The 19,391-nt window shown below is 39.3% G+C and overlaps 1 protein-coding gene and 1 long non-coding RNA gene across 5 annotated transcripts; one reads left to right on the forward strand and one right to left on the reverse strand.

Annotated features, from left to right (window-relative positions):
• Positions 1-7,634: 7,634 nt before the first annotated feature.
• LOC124300464 (uncharacterized) lies at positions 7,635-11,923 on the reverse strand. Of its 4 annotated transcripts, none has more exons than XM_046754603.1 (6): positions 11,768-11,920; positions 11,448-11,665; positions 10,916-11,351; positions 10,519-10,829; positions 10,170-10,362; positions 7,635-8,505 (listed from the first exon to the last, which is right to left on the reverse strand). In XM_046754603.1, exons 2-6 carry the CDS (start codon positions 11,640-11,642, stop codon positions 8,339-8,341), a joined length of 1,302 nt encoding a protein of 433 aa, XP_046610559.1. In that variant the 5' UTR covers positions 11,643-11,665; positions 11,768-11,920; the 3' UTR covers positions 7,635-8,338. The 4 variants fall into 4 exon arrangements, with proteins under 4 accessions (XP_046610559.1, XP_046610558.1, XP_046610557.1 ...); XM_046754602.1 differs by having other exon boundaries at positions 11,448-11,697; XM_046754601.1 differs by having other exon boundaries at positions 11,448-11,921.
• Positions 9,038-9,999, forward strand: LOC124300465 (uncharacterized). Its single transcript, XR_006907221.1, has 2 exons — positions 9,038-9,116; positions 9,432-9,999. It is a non-coding gene; the product is annotated as an uncharacterized LOC124300465 (long non-coding RNA).
• Positions 11,924-19,391: the final 7,468 nt, after the last annotated feature.

The following is a 19,391-nucleotide window of genomic DNA, read 5'->3' on the forward strand; positions in this document are numbered from 1 at the left end:
TCTTCTTCTTTCTATTCTACAACGTCGGACAGATTTCAAATAATTACTCGCTCCTTGCTCGTAGATAATCTGCGTGCATATGGATATCCATACTTTGATCGGCCGCCAAATTTAGCTACTAATTGATGCTGCGATAATCAATAACACTCGATTCATTAACTCCATGTATAATCGATCCTCATAGGTGAAGTGGAATTTTATTTCACAACTCACTCATGTTCTACTTATCTCAATAGATTATTTCATGCAAATTTGATTTCGGTGAATCATAGGTAATGAAACGATGAACTCTTGTTTCATTAAAGATCGTGGGTTGTCATTTTGATCGCGTTTGAAGCAAAATCGCACTTTCGTGCGTGCCAAAATTAAGGCGTGGAAAGAAATTTCGAGTTTCTGCCTTGGCAAGTAACAGAATTGCACATTATAAACAATTCTACGAAGACATATATCGTCAGAGTTTTTCAATAATTGACCTTCCGAAGACGTTGATATTACCGAGACAGAGTCTTGTTTTCTTAATAGGATCGCAATGGAAGCGGTCGACATTATTATACCATAACGAGAATGAATCGTGACAAATATTTCGTGGTAATTAATTGACCTTCTGATATTTCCCGCCAAGTATAAATCGCATAACTTGCAGTATGACGAAATTGGCGCAATCTCGTGTAGTTAAGATTACTCATGTGATTTTTAGAATTTCGAACGTAACAAATTTCTCGCCAAGTCGTTCCGATGGCTTTCCCTAAAGGAAAATTCACATCATTGTTTTCGCCTCAAGTTTCAACCTTTTCGCACAATTATATAAATAAATGAGCAAATCTTGTCACCGAGATTCAACACTCTTAAAGGCAATAATAATTTTACGTTACATTCCGTACACACCGGCAAACAGTTATTTGTACGAAAGCATGCTCTCGTAGATCGTGCAGTAAATTAGCACCTTTCGCGGAGCTTTTTTCTCGCCGAAAAGTTCACACACGGTACACGCGTTGAGATACAGCTGATTTCTTGGTGCGAAAACCGAGGCGAGAACCGCGAGAATATTCGAAGGAGAGAACAGAAAATATAGCATAATAGTGCGAAAGGATAATTATACGTCGGAAGTAGTAAAACACGTGTAGCGTAAAACGCAAAACTCGCTTGCAAACAATTTGACCCTCCGAGTGCGTGAGTAAGCGAGTCGACCACAATGATCGGTGGCAACACGTGGTGTCCAAGGCGACGCAAATCTGTGTACGTTATCGCCTTGAATTGACTCGGTGAAACCGACTCTACGGAGAATATTGATGGAAACTAAACCGGATGAAAAGGTCAGCTCCGAGGAATTGCGTAGAACCAGATGAAGCAGAGCGTAGAATGGAGTCGAATGGAAATTCGCGAATTCGGGATCTTTGAAACTCCGATCAGCCCGTCAATCAACTATATCGACTCGAACTGACGACGATTCGATAACGATGCAGAAATCATTGTCTTTCGACAGCGAAGCGTTTCCAAGTTGGTACGTCCGGCGAACTTGTTAGTCTTCGAACCGAAAAAGGACTCTTCGCCTACGACTCGAAGTATAAGAGTTTTGAGAAAACAGCTATTGGCAAATATTCGTTTCACCCGTGTTTGATAAATTGCGAAACAACAGCTCGAAGAGTCCCGCGCCTATTTTCTGTATAAATTTCTGTACAGCTTCTCCGCACTTCTCCCATATAAAGATTGTCAATTCGCAAGGATTCCAATTAATCTCTCGGCCACGTGGTCAATGTACTTAACACCATTAAAGCGTCCCTGTAAACCGGTGACTAATTTTCGACATAAAATATGATTACAGTAATAACCGAGAATAAGTCACCTTGATTTACCCGCTATGGCGCACAATAGTTGTTCAACTCTCGGGCTAATATACACAAGACTTTGTCACTCGTCTACACGAAGCATGCACAGATATGTACGTTGTACAACCAACAGCTTCCCTTTTTCAGGCTTCGTACCGAAGATCGGAAGATGCCTACGCAAAAATAGACGGATGCTCTTGCGGTTTTCACGCGGGCCCATTTTCAGGTGCGAAAACACGCTGCGCGCTGCGAAACTTAACCGATGCGGATTGTAGATCCTAGACGGATGAACTCATCTAGTCGGGAAGCATGCTCTTTGCCCGCGGGCGTCTTCGAGCCAGTAATAAATATGTAAATCAGATTGAAAGTAGGTAGGTACCTGCGTACATACCCCAGAAGTTCACCGGTCTTCAAAGACGGCAAGATCCGCTCGCGGATATTTAGGAAGTAACCTTGAAGCGAGCCTGCTCGACGCAGAAGGCGCAAACCTCTAGAGCCATGTAGGGAGTATTGCAGCAATAGGAAGTCCAGCGTATCCTTGCCTGGCGCCTCTCATCTCGCCGTAGCCGCGTGGCCTCCGGCCCGGAATAATTCGAATAAAAATCGTTCCATCTATGGGAGTCCTAAGGACCATGCGAACACGACCGTCAAGGTAAATTCAACACTATCGTCCGAGGTGTGCGAGGCAGGCGGGGCGCGATACGTTCCATGTACCTACACGCGTACGGACGTCCGTCTGGCGGCTCTTTTTCTCTTTTTCTCCTTTACTTCTTTTCTCTCAATTCTCTTTTCATCTTTCCACCTTTTTCCGCGAATGTTACCTCGCGATCCGACGAGACCGAAGCCAGCAGCCGAACGTTCCAGCGCGGCAGCGTTCCTTCGAAGCTAACGATAAGATACTTTTATAGAAACGCGAGGATACCACGGAACTGCGCCTTATCTGTTTCCAAAAAGTTTAACAGGCTTGACAGCTAAATCTGGCTGCCAGCCTCAGTTTCGTCGCGATCGGTATACCTGGCCCATGGGAAGAGGATCTTCCGCAAGCCCTGCAGCCGTCAACTCCGATCCCGAAAAGAGTCACTGATCCTTGTCACGCGCGGCCTTGGCCGAGGACGTCAGGTCCATAAATGGGGCGTTACGTTCGAACAGCCATTCCAAAGAATTTAGATACAGCAGGCATGATGCTCGGTTTACGCATAACGCGGTATTTGGCCAATTATTACACGCGTATGGCGTACCTTCTACCCACAAATCCATAAATGACGGAATATGAGGCGAGAAACTCGGTGCAAACCGCGGATTGTCCAACTGCAACGCACCGCCGTCCACTCTGCTGCTGGCCGATAAAAACGCGGCTAAAAACACCTATGCCCTTACAAGTCCGGCTGCACCGTTGTCCGACAAATGCGTTGATCGTTGATATTACCACGCTTGTGTGCAGAGCTCGCGCTGCTAGGGATCAGAGCGGTTCTCCACCCACAGACTGCATCTGACTGCTGCGCAACAACGCCTGTTTGTACGTGTATAATATAGGTATGTACGTGCGCACATCTGGCCGATTTTTAAAACACCCTATTTGGAATATCGCTGAACTCTCCCTGAACGCGGCGGGCCGAGTTTATGCACCTGGTTACACGTATCGGGATATACGTATTTGCCCAGAAATGCATCGCCTTATATTATACCTGCGGAAGCCGACCGCGACGCACGTCCAGTTCCTGCCTCCAGGTGTTCTCCGCAAACCTGGTCCAACATCCTCGCGAATAGACCAGCTGGCCTGCTAGATGGTTGGATCCCTTTGTTGATCGAAGATTCGCTTTACGCCAACTCGAGGCATCGTCGAGGGCGGTATGGTTTACCCCCGTAAGAGGTTGTATCAATATTATACTGAAAATGGACCGTAGTTTATTCTTAAACGACGATTCTAGTATCGAGTAGTTTCAAGATTTTTCAACCGCAGTTACAGATCTATAGAGAATTTCATCCATTTCCATATTTCACGCTACTTTGATCACATTGTTCTGCAAATCTGATTCACCGTTACATTCATCAACTCTATATATCGCAAAACTATTGATTTGAAACTGTTGCCAATCTTTATATCGAAAGAGGTCAAAATATATCATAGATTAGATAGGTATCGGCACGGAGTCGAGAATGTTGTACGAATTTTTAAAATAATCATATTTTTCAGACGCGTTGTGTTCGATATTACGGAAAATATTTACGAAAACTCTATATTAAATATTATGTAAAATCACTACACCTACCATAACTGTATTTTGAATTACAACTCAATTGACAATCGAAACTACAGCTCCATTTCTTCGCATTTTTGTTCCTATTATTCAGCTTTTTAGTCCAAAATCAAGTGCAGTTTAGAGAAGAAAAATTCTTCTACCACGACATCTGATAGATACACCGTGATTCGATCGATGAAACCATTGACCGGAATCCTCAAGAATACACTTGTATATACATATATATCACGGTGATTGCATTGGGAGGAATACAGCCACAAGGGGGGTAAATTGTCCCCCAGAATCCCCCTCAATCAGTCGCAGTTCGACTTTCCTTCAGGCAGTACAGCCAGTTATAATTTTCGGTCATTTACCACGTTTTACGGCTTTATTTCTATATTATTGAGTTCGCGCCAGGCACGGAGGACCGATGCAGGGTACCGTCTGTCGTTTCTGGTCCAGCCCCTCGGGAGATGATGTGCAGTTTGCTCTGTGCCTCGGCTGGAGGGACGAATACAGCAAGTTTTAAAAATATCCAGCCCCCTGCAGGTCTCCCTCTCCCTCTCCCTCTCTCTCTCTCTCTCGCACTCTCTCGCGCTCTCTCGATGTAGCTCTGCAGTGTTTCCGTTCGAACAGTGTCTTTTTGTTATGCCTCCGCGAGACGATCCAAGTATTCGAAAAGAAAGAGTCCGCGTCGCCTCCGCGTCGCGGTTACTCAATCCCTCGTTTTTATATCATTCGATCTGCCGAATTAGGTATCCTGGATTCGGGTCCTCCTACGATGCGCTCGATGCACTCGACTCGAGGTTGCTGCAGTTGCGTTCGAAAATCATTCAAAGTAGGAAGAACGTGATTGTAAAAAAATACTATCAATCCGCGGATTGCCTTCGTCGCGATCGCGATAATTGAGCGGGACACGTGCTGTCAAAGCTAGGAGAGCGTATCGGTGGACCACTAAACTGGTGGAACAGCAGTTTGAATTAACGTATCGAGGCAGGACCGATGGTATCGGTCTTGTTTTCAGCCGTCAGTCTTAAATGCCCGCTCGAAGATACAGCTAAACACACAAACACAAGGAATAATTACAAACGCTTGATACTTGTTTATGCAGATAATGAAATCTATGACGAGGTGCAACATTATCGTAACAAGAAATAAAAACACTTACAGCTGGTTACAAAGTACACGTGTAATAAACGCCCCGTGTCATCTTCACTGGCGATGGAGGAAAAAGAGAAGAACAAACAAATAAACAAATAAGCGTAATTCAAATTACTCATCGACGAACCGTTCTCGCTTTTTTCTCCATCGGTTTAATCGCTCCTTTGCCCCTGTCAGACATCCGGCAAGCATGTATGAGGTGTATAATGTGACAAAAATAAGGAAAAGATTAACTACTTTATTGTAGAAATGTTATACAGTGTGTCTCGGCAATATTTGCGCGAGATCGTCACTGCTTTACGATTACGGCATGAAGGTTTCGTCGACGCGTTCGTAATTTCGGGTTGGGGTAATGATCTTATAATTATTCTGTCCCTGAAAGTTTGGCCTAAGAGCAATTCGACTTGTTCCGCAGTGACAGCCCGCGCGACAGGTGAGGGTCTAGCATTTCTTAATACGCACGCACACAGATCCAGAATTATTACCTGTTGAACGTCTAGCGCGCGGACTTACGTTTCGCTTGTTGAAAACAATGGGGTTTAAACAATGACAAATTTTCACCTATTTTACGTTGTAAAATCGACTTTCACCGAGGGAAATTTCTCTGCGATATATTTAATTTACAATTATCGCGCGTCGCCGTCGGTAATGTGAAATATTTCTTTTTCTCTCTCCGCGGGCAGCAACCGCAATGAATAAATATGGTAAAAATCTTTGCAGCATATGGTAGATGGCACGTCGCATGCGCTAGCGATCATGACTTACGTCATATTCAGCCTGTAGATCCCTAAAAACGAATGCCATCTCGGTTAAATGACGTAATCGAATAATTGCCGGAGGTGATGCATTTTATTTGAAAATTATTCAAATTCCATAGCCGCGTATGAGCATTAGGGATAAAATTGCAAAATTAGAGTCATTACGAAAGGGCATACGGCTCGTGCTGCAGATCGAACGATTTCAAATTAGAAATTTCACCCGCGGCGTTAACTGTTCGTATTGATTTAAAACTGACTTTATTTATACAAACGATCGTTGCTAGTGTTCTATAATAAATAAAATTCACCGATTCACAGCGTGAAATAAGCACCGCTTACCACAGAATTATGGTGAAATGAGAAATCTCAGGTGCGCAGCGTTGAAAAAAAAAATAAATAAAAAGAAAAAAACGTAGCGCCGCGGTCGAGGGTAAAGAAAAGTGGGGAAAAAAGAAACGACAAATAAACTTGCGTAAAATTCGCGTCACGGTAATACATGATGAGTGACTTGAATATGAACAAAAATGAATTAAAGATACCGCGAACTACTGACTTGGTATAATACGTACCGTATAACTATATATTGTACGTTACAAGTAAAACAGAAATTCTTATTGCAAATATCGAGTTTGCACACCGTGCACATCGCCGGGATTACGGATGTGTGGAGCATGAAAAACTTGTCGGTCTGAAAATAAAACTGAGAGATAAAAATATACATAAATATCCAGAAACGGTAAAAATAATTATAACGTGTTCGAAATGACCCAAAAAAAGTACAAGGTACAGCAGTAGCAGGTGGAATGGAATAATCCGAATAATAATAATAACGAACCAATGAACGCGTTCACGCGGTATTTGAATTTCTCGATTTAACAGACGCGGTGAAGCTGTGTCATCGGAGACCTTGTCGTCCGAGGGCGTCGAGGAAGACGAGAAAAAGAAACAGAAACAGAAACTGAACGAAACGAAAAAAATGAAAAGAGAAAGAACAAGAACCGAGTTTATACGTTCCTCCCGCAGAGTTGACGAAACGTTGACTCTGTCGGGAAGTCGCGCCTCTCGTTCCATAAGACAATGCACAGGATATACAACTTTCGATTAATTAATAATGAAGCGAGGTGTTGACTGGTTTGACGTACGAAACGAGCCGGTCAGGTATAAACGTATCTATATACGTTGTTACGCAACTATCGCGGATGTAATTAATTTAACGGCGAACAAAATTGCGAGGATATAATCTTGTCTACATTGCAATCGAGACTCGTGCGTTGCTGATTTTACATACAACGTCGATACAAGTTTATTCGCTAATCCAATCAAGTTCAAACTCCAATTTTTTTCCTCTTTCAATCTTTCACACTCGCTTGCCTGGCTTTAACGCTCTTTAAACTGGAGAAATATACAGCTGCCGTCACTGTTGGCATCGACTGTTTTCACCGCAATGTTGGCATCGACTGTTTTCACCGCAATGTTGGCTTCGCCAAAAAACGCGGTTCCTGTTGCTGGAATAACAATGATCACAGACATAGTAAAAATTACCGTTGAATATGAATCATCAACTATTATTACGTCATTCATTATTCCAACTAAGTAGATACACTTATACGTAGATCTCTTGGAGTATCAGAATGAACGGATGATATGGGCAGAATTCAAAATATTTATTTTGCATAACAAGGTAAAAATTTACCTCACTTATAACAGTTATATGTATCACAGATGGTATAAAAATAGTAAAAATCTATAATACCGGTGTGAATCTATAGGCATTCAGGCGCAATTGATACATCCTAATTTGATTTACTGTTGTACGTTGAAGCGTAGAAAAAAATGAGCAAACGTATTTTGTATTGCGCGAACAAAAAAGGACCAAAAATAAACGACCACGTATAAACGCATCAAAGACGCGAAAGTCAGTTACGTAAAAAATACTACGACACCTGGACTGCGTACATACGTTTCTTATCCGTATCGCCCACAAGAGTCGCTTGCTGCAATGCAGACAACGCGTTGAAGAAACGAGCACAGTGATATTCTTACCTCTGCGTGAGGATAAATGCAAACAGGTATGAATACCTATTATGTATTATACACGATGCAAAAGAACGCATCCTACTCGTCGGAGAAACGAATCTAATCGAAAGAAAGTATAAGAAGCATTGATTGGATGGGAGGGAAAGAAACAGATCCTGTATCTCCCTGCGCCATGAAGGGTAGATACGGCGTCCGTATACAAAAATAGAACTGTGCTGACTAGAAGACGCGTTTTACCGATGAGAAATTACCGGAAAAGTTGCTTCTCGTCTGACTTTCGAGTAATTAATGGTCTACAATTTTGACTTGTTTTGTTTTATTCTAAAATTTGTACATTGGGGGATTCTTCTACTATCTGCACTTCGTGATCCTCTCCTTGCTCGTCTCCTTCCTCTGCAAAGTTTGCAACGGATACCTGCGTGGCGATCCACTCGCAAACGAATTGCTTAGGCGCATTGACAGCGATGAATCTTACTCGATCACCTACAGCGAGAAAGTATAGGAAAAGAATTATTTTTATTTCACTCTTGAACGTACGTCCAGGATTAATTCTCCTACATTTACAGCGAGATGTGTACAGCGAAAGGTAAATTTTTAAATGAACGATTATATTACGAGCAGGAATTATCGGTGTACCCAGGGCTAGATTGATTTGGACTGTTCCATCCGTGGCCTAAAGTCATTTATATTAAACTTGGAATATACACATTATTAACGGATCACTTAGTCCCGGTGAATGTTTTAAACCGCCGTGCGTGTAGACGAGTTCGATTTATCAACAAACTGTCACGTTAATCTTGATCGTCGTTACTAACTGACCATTACACTATACGGCATTCGAAAATTCTTGCAGAATGATTCTCCAGCCTTTCACGAATCTTTCGTAAACAATTCGAATTTTGTGCCCATTTCGGTTCAATCACATCTACCATGGATTAATGGCATGAATCGACAATTTTCATTATGGACTGATGGTAAGAAAGAAATTAAACTAGTTTCACTTTCAGCCGTAAGATGGCAGATATAAGAATTATTCATGTCTTAACGTTGTGATTGGAAGAAAACAAACGAAAGTGATAGTTTCACAAACTTTGGTATTATCACGTTATACCCATAAATTGCGAAAAAACGAAACTGTGCACCATTATATTTTATCGTTACCAGATAAAAGCCGCATATCACTTATAACTTCTATTCTGAAATGTCAAAACTCACTTCACTGAATTTGATACAAAAACAAGTCCAGATTTCATAGTACATTTTAAATTGAACAGTGTTAACTCGTATTACGGTTTGGCCAGTCTAAAAGTAATACCTTGGCGTAAACGCAACTGAAATGATGACAATTACTGCATTCGCCATTTTCATAACCTCATATTATGGTAACATACATTTCTTTTTTGTTTCAGATGCAAAGAAAGACTTCCAAGATTGATATGTAGTAATATACATAGGGCCCAAGAAATAGCAAAATTTTCACATGATGCGACAGGCTACAGATCAAACATCACAGAGGTTTTGCGGTACCTGGGAGTGTCAAAGAATGTGATTCTGTGACAGATTTAAAAACCAGGCAATTCGTGAGGTGGACAGTTTTCAATGACGTACAATGAGATACATGTATGGGATGAACCCCGAAAGGAGAAAATTCTGTGCAGTCTAGATCCCAAAAATACTAGATTTATTTTTAAAACTGCCAAAATAATCACTTATATGGTACTATACACTAGTTGAAATATGGGTAATGCTGTCATTGCCAGATTTCCGATTGAAGAAAATATTACCAGTGAAACAGAATTGAGCGGGCACAGGGTTGTTCTTTAATTCCGAATGTGTAATTTCGAATTGGAATAAGTTTAACTTTGTTATCGAACAAAGTTCTTTTTTCTCTCTAGAATTGCATAAATACAGTATTGTTAATGAGAAAATTGAGCGCGCAATAAAAACAGGACACGACTAAGTCCTATTTACCCTCAACCAGCAATGTAAGTAACGAGCCAACATATCGGTTGTCGTTTATAATGATTGGTCGATAACAAGTCAACATACCTCAAGCAATAATTGTCAAACCAAATGAATCGAGACAATTATCGCTGGATTTGAAAATCGAGTAACAAAATTTGGCGACATAGCAGATAAAGACTTGCCTTCAATGAAGATTTCTGAAAGTTTAGAGTGGGCCAGATTCATTTTGAATAGGAATGCATTGCTACGATGAAACAGGATACTCTCAAAGATGTTTCGTTGAAATTCCCCCAATATCACGCCGTATTCTTCATTTATTATACCCATGATGATACCGTTACTTTTAGCAAACACTGCTTTGGGATTGTTCGTTAACTGAAATACAAGATATAAGTCACTACCATATTTTCATGAATCATTAAACGCGACAGTAATTCGTTTTTAAAAGTCTAAAAAAGCAGGTATGAATATCGACCATTAAATGTAATAATGTATTTCACCATGAGATGAATTTCCAAATGCATTACTAACCAGCTTAATATCATGCAACATCTTGGCATTAAGTTTTGGGTCATGTTCAGCTCTTGGATTGGCATCTTCTTTGGATGATTCCATTTCCCCAAGACCAGAATTGTTGAATGAATTGTTGAATGAATTGTTAAATGAATTGTTGAATGAATTGTTGAATGAATTATCTACGTTGGCACTGTGCGTCTGTTTGACAGTTTCACATGTGTTGATGGTTGAAGCATGCTCAGGTGGTACAAGTTCTTGTTGCTGACAGTGACTAGAAGACACTTGGTTATTCAAAACGAAATTATTGACACTCCTGTTAAGTCCATCTACAAAAAAATCCATTCAGAATCCTGTTTGTTGCGTACATATCATTGCTTTAAATAGAATTTAAGTAACTGGTCCAGTGCCGTACCCTTGTCAGTCTCAGTGGCCTCAATTCTATTTGGATCCTTGTACAGATCCTCGGGCTTTTTCCCTTTGTGAACGCAAGTCGCGAACCAATTACACTTTTGATTATTTTCTTCCGGAAAGCACGGTATTGCGTCAAAATAAACCTTGTCCTCGATCTGGAGATGGCTGGACAACGGCTTCGATGCTGACAACCTTTTCCCATAGATATACACTTTGCTGGCAAGAAAATGAACCCTAAATTCATTCTCCAGCAGGTCAGTCATTACTAACATCCCGTGACGTTGCTTCAGGTCCATCACTGTTCCTGCAACGTTCATTATGCCGGTTGACAAAGTCGCAGTATGCTGCTCGCTTTCAATATGCCGCCAGCAGTTCGTTATGAACCATTTGCACTGCCCAGGCTCTGCATTGTCGATAAGGTGACAAGAAAACTTCACCTAGAATAATGACAGATGATTTCAATCATGTGAAAGAAGCCGTGAAGGTCTATTGCAATCAAATTTCATCCTGTAATGCGGTAAATTTGGACTCACCTTGTTGGCGATTTTAATATATTTGTTGAGATTTTCATTATCAGGCAGGCATTTTCCGTCTTTGTAGAATCGCTGAATTTTGAGAAATGCAGTTTGCAATACACTGTCCAACGTGAAGTGGATTATCGCTTTGTTAGGTGACGTGATTTCGGCCACATGCCCGGTCACGTCGTGGAGAAAACTTTTGCAGATCATGTCGAGGTTATATTGTGTAGAATCTGTGTTCAACCACGTCTACTACATTGAATTGCTATGAATTCACGTGCGTTCAGGACGTTTTAGAAATCGTTCAACCAACTATGGATATGAGGGTACTTTACCATTTATTTCGTCGCTGTTTATCGGTAGCTTACACGTTATTACTTGTTGACAGTCCAGTTTGACAGTCGAACAATGGAAAATTTACGCGTTTAGCTGTTTCACGTTTGTGAAGTACAAAATTTCCCACTTGTACCTAACTTCAGAAGAAAAAATTAGCCATTAGATATTGGCCGGTAGTTTAATAATTTGAGAACACAGCATTGAAACCGACTACGCAAGTCAGATAAATTCTGATTACCGCTGTTTGCGCTTGGCTCTGATATACGCTTGATTCAATTTGAATTAGGATAGATTTCACCACCCGAGAATCGTTCTCAATAAACGGAAAAGAATTTAACGAAATTCATTATCTTACTTGTGAATCATATTTCTTGAAATTTCCGAAATGAGTGTACGTGTTTCTAGTGAGAATCTGTAAGTTTCTATTCGCTTCTATCTGTCCTTTCCTACTCCTAATTCTGAATATTAATGTTATGGGATGTATAGACTGCGTGTCGAATTGAATTCCATTTCGAAACGAACAATTCTTTTATTGTCATGTTATAGCCGATTATGGTAGATAATCTACTATGTTTCTTAGAAAATTATAAAATTTATAGTTTACATCACGTATTAATCATAAATGAATCATATATATCAATGTCGTATATGCACCGCATATACATTTATACTTTTTGGTCTCTGCATGATCATTACATCTGATCTATTTTTATTCATGATCTATGTATACATTCTTCTCTCGGGTACCTATACTTTAATTGGATCACTGTTTTGCTACGAACTTTGAGAGATATTTATTCTAATTATCAATTTCTTGTATCGCCGACAAGTCGGTAAGTACACTCAGGCCAAGTACTGATTTGGGCTGACCATTGCGAAGACTGTGTTGCTCAGAAGGTGAATGCAGCCAGCATCATGTCGAAATCGGAAACTCTCTGATGTTCTACGGTAAGTTCTCAACTCTACCGTTGGAAAATCTCACGAAGCAGTTTTCGGTTGTCACATCTAAGCCCATAAGGGCAACTGTCTTTATATTATTTGTCCAATGGTAAGGCTAACCACATTGCATTTTTGGCGAAAATTTTCGCGATTTTGAAAAGTGCAGGAATAAATTCTTTCACGCACTATTCCGACGTAATTTTGCGACAGAAGTCGATTGGGCGCAGTCCCAATACGCTGCGATCAACGCATCGAAAGTGACAGCCAAAAAACAAAACCTGTGATTATATGAATTCTTACGTAATGTTTTTGATGTGTTCTTATACTGAAAATATTTATTGCTATTCCAGGTACAACCCGAGGTGGTTATCGGTGGTTATTTGAGGTGGTTGGCGATTGTTGGAGGTGGTCGGAGGTGGACGAGGAGGAGGACGAACGGAACTGAGTCTCAAAACCCTGTTGACAGCTGTAAAAGCAGCTATTCGATAGAAATTATATTTTATAGTTTACACAGCCCATTGCATGATATTTCATTATAAATACGTATGTTTCAATGTATTTAGGAATAATTTATCAAATATACAGAGGCCATGTGCAAATAATAAATGAATTGATTCGACCGCAGTTTGATGTATTCATTAGAGCTTTGACAATAAATTTAAGCTTTGTTACTTCTTTTATTCTGTTGTGGATAATCAAAAACATTTCCGACTATTCGTGCTGTGGATGCATGGGGATTAAACCAAATGTAGCAAAAGATTAGAAACAGTGTATGTAGAGTACGGGTATTTTTCTAATAATGCAAATAGAATAGAATATCACGCCTTGCGAATTAGCTTTCCAGACAGGGATGAATGATGAATTTTAAGGATTGCTTTATCGTTGTTGAATACTCGATGCCTCATGGGAAAAGAAAATCTGTAACGATAAAATTGATGCACCGGATCATCGTCGACTTTAACTTTTGAAATGTCCTACCATTTTCGTACGCCTCCTACCTCCCCCTGCCACCTCCGACCATCAATGGCCACTTTCGAGCACCCCCTATCACCTTCTGCCAGCGCCGACCACCTCCTACCATTTCCGAACACCTCCAACCATCCTATTTACCTATATTACCAGATTAGCTATGATATAAAAAGAGAAGAATTATTCATTTCGAAATGGGATTCTATTCGACGCGCGCTCGACGTATTCCATAACATTAGTATTCATAATTATTCCAACAACTTTTCATTTGCTCTCTCGACCTTGAATTTTCATAGGCATAGAATCGAAACGTTGTTTTAGCTGGTCGCAAGTGAAGTATCTGCGTTGGGTGGAGGAGCAGAATTGTTTTTCGAAAAGTATTCGGATGGAAAAAAATTCAGAGTAACTGTAACACATCACGGATGCGCTAATTTTGAACGAGATGAAATGGATGCTTCGTATATGGGACAGTATTTAACGCTGCGTAGTGATTTAAAGACCTAGAAAGGTGATAGGGAGAGAAAGAACGACGCTTCTTAACACTTCGAGTGTATTTTAACACACATTTGAAAGATACAAGCGAAATTTTTCGTCATCCAACTGTCGCAGAACGGCAGCGTTATTAGCCGACCCGTTCACTGAAGAATATATCTTCAGTCAACGGCTGACCATCGAAGGGCCTGGCCCCTTGAGTCTGGAATCGGCAGGAGAGATAAAGTGTGTATTTCTTGTATGAAATGTGAAACCTAAAATCATTGCACATCATATCATATCATCATACATCATACATCATACATCATACATCGTACATCATACATCGTACATCATACATCATCATACATAGTATTAAAGGTCGAAACCAAAGTTTGGATGTCGGATGTTCAGAAAGTGACGTCACCAATTCAAAATCAGCTAGCCGAATTCCTCAGTCGGGAAACAACCGCGCAGTAGAGCGGACGGATGAGAGTCGCGCTCCGCAAATTTCGAGTACCGGGTTCTCAACCTCCCGGATCCCGCGCTTCGGGTCCGCTACGTATTTCGAGTACCAGGTTCTCAACCTCCCGGATCCCGCGCTTCGGGACCGCTACGCGGTGAAACTCGACTTCCAGGATAAGCGCTCCGTGTTTACAATAAATTATTTCAATTCGTTTTTCGCGCAAGCCCAAATTCAGTAGCTGTCAGTACGCTAATAAAATTTCTATAACTTTATAATCTTCTCATAATCTTTTTGGTAGAATATGTCGATAAAAAAATTGTATTAAACCTTACACATTATTTTTGATTTGTTCTCACGCTGAAAATATTTATTAGTATTCGAGGTATAACTCGAGGTGGTTGGCGGTGGTCGTTGGGGGTGGTTAGCGGTGGTTGCGGGTAATCTCGGTGATTCAGGAGGAGGAGGACGAGGATTTGTGCTCGCTGAGTTTAACAATTTTATAATATTCGATTGCAATTGTAATTATATTTCATCTAATATTTTTCAAACTTGTCATCTTCACAATAAATTATTTCAATTCGTTTTTCGCGCAAGCCCAAATTCAGTAGCTGTCAGTGCGCTAATAAAATTTCTATAACTTGATAATGTTCTCATAATCTTTTTGGTAGAATATGTCGATAAAAAAATTGTATTAAACCTTACACATTATTTTTGATTTGTTCTCACGCTGAAAATATTTATTAGTATTCGAGGTATAACTCGAGGTGGTTGGCGGTGGTCGTTGGGGGTGGTTAGCGGTGGTGGCGGGTAATCTCGGTGATTCAGGAGGAGGAGGACGAGGATTTGTGCTCGCTGAGTTTAACAATTTTATAATATTCGATTGCAATTGTAATTATACTTCATCTAATCTTTTTCAAACTTGTCATCTTCACAATAAATTATTTCAATTCGTTTTTCGCGCAAGCCCAAATTCAGTAGCTGTCAGTGCGCTAATAAAATTTCTATAACTTGATAATGTTCTCATAATCTTTTTGGTAGAATATGTCGATAAAAAAATTGTATTAAACCTTACACATTATTTTTGATTTGTTCTCACGCTGAAAATATTTATTAGTATTCGAGGTATAACTCGAGGTGCTTGGCGGTGGTCGTTGGCGGTGGTTAGCGGTGGTGGCGGGTAATCTCGGTGATTCAGGAGGAGGAGGACGAGGATTTGTGCTCGCTGAGTTTAACAATTTTATAATATTCGATTGCAATTGTAATTATATTTCATCTAATCTTTTTCAAACTTGTCATCTTTACAATAAATTATTTCAATTCGTTTTTGGCGCAAGCCCAAATTCAGTAGCTGTCAGTGCGCTAATAAAATTTCTATAACTTGATAATGTTCTCATAATCTTTTTGGTAGAATATGTCGATAAAAAAATTGTATTAAACCTTACACATTATTTTTGATTTGTTCTCACGCTGAAAATATTTATTAGTATTCGAGGTATAACTCGAGATGGTTGGCGGTGGTCGTTGGGGGTGGTTAGGGGTGGTTGCGGGTAATCTCGGTGATTCAGAAGGAGGGGGACGAGGATTTGTGCTCGGTGAGTAAAACACTTTTATAATATTTCATGGCAATTGTAATTATATTTCATCTGAAATATTACAAACTTGTCACGTTTACAATAAATTATTTCAATTCATTTTTCGTGCAAGCACATATTCAGTAGCTATGAATAATCTTATGCAATTTATTATATTATTAATTGATTAATTAATATTCCTATAATATTTAATGGCAATTGTAATTACATTTCATCTGAAATATGACAAACTTGTCACGTTTACAATAAATTATTTTAATTCATTTTTCGTGCAAGCACATATTCAGTAGCTATGAATAATCTTATACAATTTATTATATTATTGATTGATTAATTAATATTCCTATAATATTTAATGGCAATTGTAATTACATTTCATCTGAAATATTACAAACTTGTCACGTTTACAATAAATTATTTCAATTCATTTTTCGTGCAAGCACATATTCAGTAGCTATGAATAATCTTATACAATTTATTATGTTATTAATTGATTAATTAATATTCCTATAATATTTAATGGCAATTGTAATTACATTTTATCTAAAATATTTCAAACTGGTCATGTTTACATTAAATTATTTCAATTCATTTTTCGCGCAGGCACATATTCAGTAGCTATGAATAAGCTCATACAATTTATTATATTATTAATTAATTAATCAATCAATTACTCAATTATATTAAACCTTACACAATATTTTCGATGTGTTCTTATACTGAAAATATTTATTACTATTCAAGGTATAACCTGAGGTGGTTATCGGTGGTTGTTCGAGGTGGTTGAAGGTGGTCGGAGGTGGACGAGGAGAAGGACGAGGAGGACGAGGATTTGTGCTGGGTGAGTAAAACACTTTTATAATATTTGATGGCAATTGTAATTATATTTCATCTGAAATATTACAAACTTGTCACGTTTACAATAAATTATTTCAATTCATTTTTCGTGCAAGCACATATTCAGTAGCTATGAATAATCTTATACAATTTATTATATTATTGATTGATTAATTAATATTCCTATAATATTTAATGGCAATTGTAATTACATTTCATCTGAAATATGACAAACTTGTCACGTTTACAATAAATTATTTCAATTCATTTTTCGTGCAAGCACATATTCAGTAGCTATGAATAATCTTATACAATTTATTATATTATTAATTAATTAATTAATTACATTAATCGTTACACAATATTTTTGATGTCTTCCTATACTAAAAATATTTATTACTATTCCAGGTATAACCCGAGGTGGTCGGAGGTGGACGAGGAGGAGGACGAGCTGGACGAGGAGCAGGACGAGGTCGACGAGGAGGAGGACGAGGTGGACGAGGAGGAGGCGGGGTGGGTCGTGGGAGAGGGGGGGGGGGGGGGAGGGAAGGGAAGGGAAGAGAAGGGAAGGGAAGGGAAGGGAAGGGTTGGTGGCGGGGAGGGTGAGAGGGCGGGGGGAGGGAGGGAGGGAGGGAGGGCGGGCGGGTGGGTGGGTGGGTGGGTGGGAGGGCGGGAGGGAGAGGGGGGGGAGAGTGTAGAGGACGGATGTCGGTGCGACCCGTTAAAGTTTATAGAGCAGAACACCACCCGACCGGTCGCCCTCCCTCCCTCCCTCCCCCCCACCCGCCCGCCCGCCCTCCCGCCCTCCCCACCCCTTCCCTTTCCTTCCCTTCCCTTCCCCCCTCTCCTCCCTCCCCGCCACCAACCCTTCCCTTCCCTTCCCTTCCCTTCCCTTCCCCCCCCCCCCCCCCCCCCCCCCCCCCTCCCACGACCCACCCCGCCTCCTCCTCGCCCACCTCGTCGACCTCGTCCTCCTCCTCGTCGACCTCGTCCTACTCCTCGTCCACCTCCGACCACCTCGGGTTATACCTGGAATAGTAATGAATATTTTTAGTATAGGAAGACATCAAAAATATTGTGTAACGATTAATGTAATTAATTAATTAATTAATAATATAATAAATTGTATGAGATTATTCATAGTTACTGAATATGTGCTTGCACGAAAAATGAATTGAAATAATTTATTGTAAACGTGACAAGTTTGTAATATTTCAGATGAAATATAATTACAATTGCCATTAAATATTATAGGAATATTAATTAATTAATTAATAATATAATAAATTGTATAAGATTATTCATAACTACTGAATATGTGCTTGCACGAAAAATGAATTGAAATAATTTATTGTAAACGTGACAAGTTTGTCATATTTCAGATGAAATGTAATTACAATTGCCATTAAATATTATAGGAATATTAATTAATCAATCAATAATATAATAAATTGTATAAGATTATTCATAGCTACTGAATATGTGCTTGCACGAAAAATGAATTGAAATAATTTATTGTAAACGTGACAAGTTTGTAATATTTCAGATGAAATATAATTACAATTGCCATCAAATATTATAAAAGTGTTTTACTCACCCAGCACACATCCTCGTCCTCCTCGTCCTTCTCCTCGTCCACCTCCGACCACCTTCAACCACCTCGAACAACCACCGATAACCACCTCAGGTTATACCTTGAATAGTAATAAATATTTTCAGTATAAGAACACATCGAAAATATTGTGTAAGGTTTAATATAATTGAGTAATTGATTGATTAATTAATTAATAATATAATAAATTGTATGAGCTTATTCATAGCTACTGAATATGTGCCTGCGCGAAAAATGAATTGAAATAATTTAATGTAAACATGACCAGTTTGAAATATTTTAGATAAAATGTAATTACAATTGCCATTAAATATTATAGGAATATTAATTAATCAATTATTAACATAATAAATTGTATAAGATTATTCATAGCTACTGAATATGTGCTTGCACGAAAAATGAATTGAAATAATTTATTGTAAACGTGACAAGTTTGTAATATTTCAGATGAAATGTAATTACAATTGCCATTAAATATTATAGGAATATTAATTAATCAATCAATAATATAATAAATTGTATAAGATTATTCATAGCTACTGAATATGTGCTTGCACGAAAAATGAATTGAAATAATTTATTGTAAACGTGACAAGTTTGTCATATTTCAGATGAAATGTAATTACAATTGCCATTAAATATTATAGGAATATTAATTAATCAATTAATAATATAATAAATTGCATAAGATTATTCATAGCTACTGAATATGTGCTTGCACGAAAAATGAATTGAAA

The sequence above is a fragment of the Neodiprion virginianus genome, chromosome 3, assembly GCF_021901495.1.
Source record: "Neodiprion virginianus isolate iyNeoVirg1 chromosome 3, iyNeoVirg1.1, whole genome shotgun sequence".
NCBI lineage: Eukaryota > Metazoa > Arthropoda > Insecta > Hymenoptera > Diprionidae > Neodiprion > Neodiprion virginianus.

Excerpts from the sequence above, each read along its gene's own strand:
- LOC124300464 (XM_046754601.1), bottom strand. The coding sequence starts at position 11,642 with ATGATCTGCAAAAGTTTTCTCCACGACGTGACCGGGCATGTGGCCGAA. Across the intron at positions 11,352-11,447 it reads ATATTAAAATCGCCAACAAG|GTGAAGTTTTCTTGTCACCT; the intron begins GTGAGTCCAAAT and ends TCATTATTCTAG. Across the intron at positions 10,830-10,915 it reads GGCCACTGAGACTGACAAGG|ATGGACTTAACAGGAGTGTC; the intron begins GTACGGCACTGG and ends ATTTTTTTGTAG.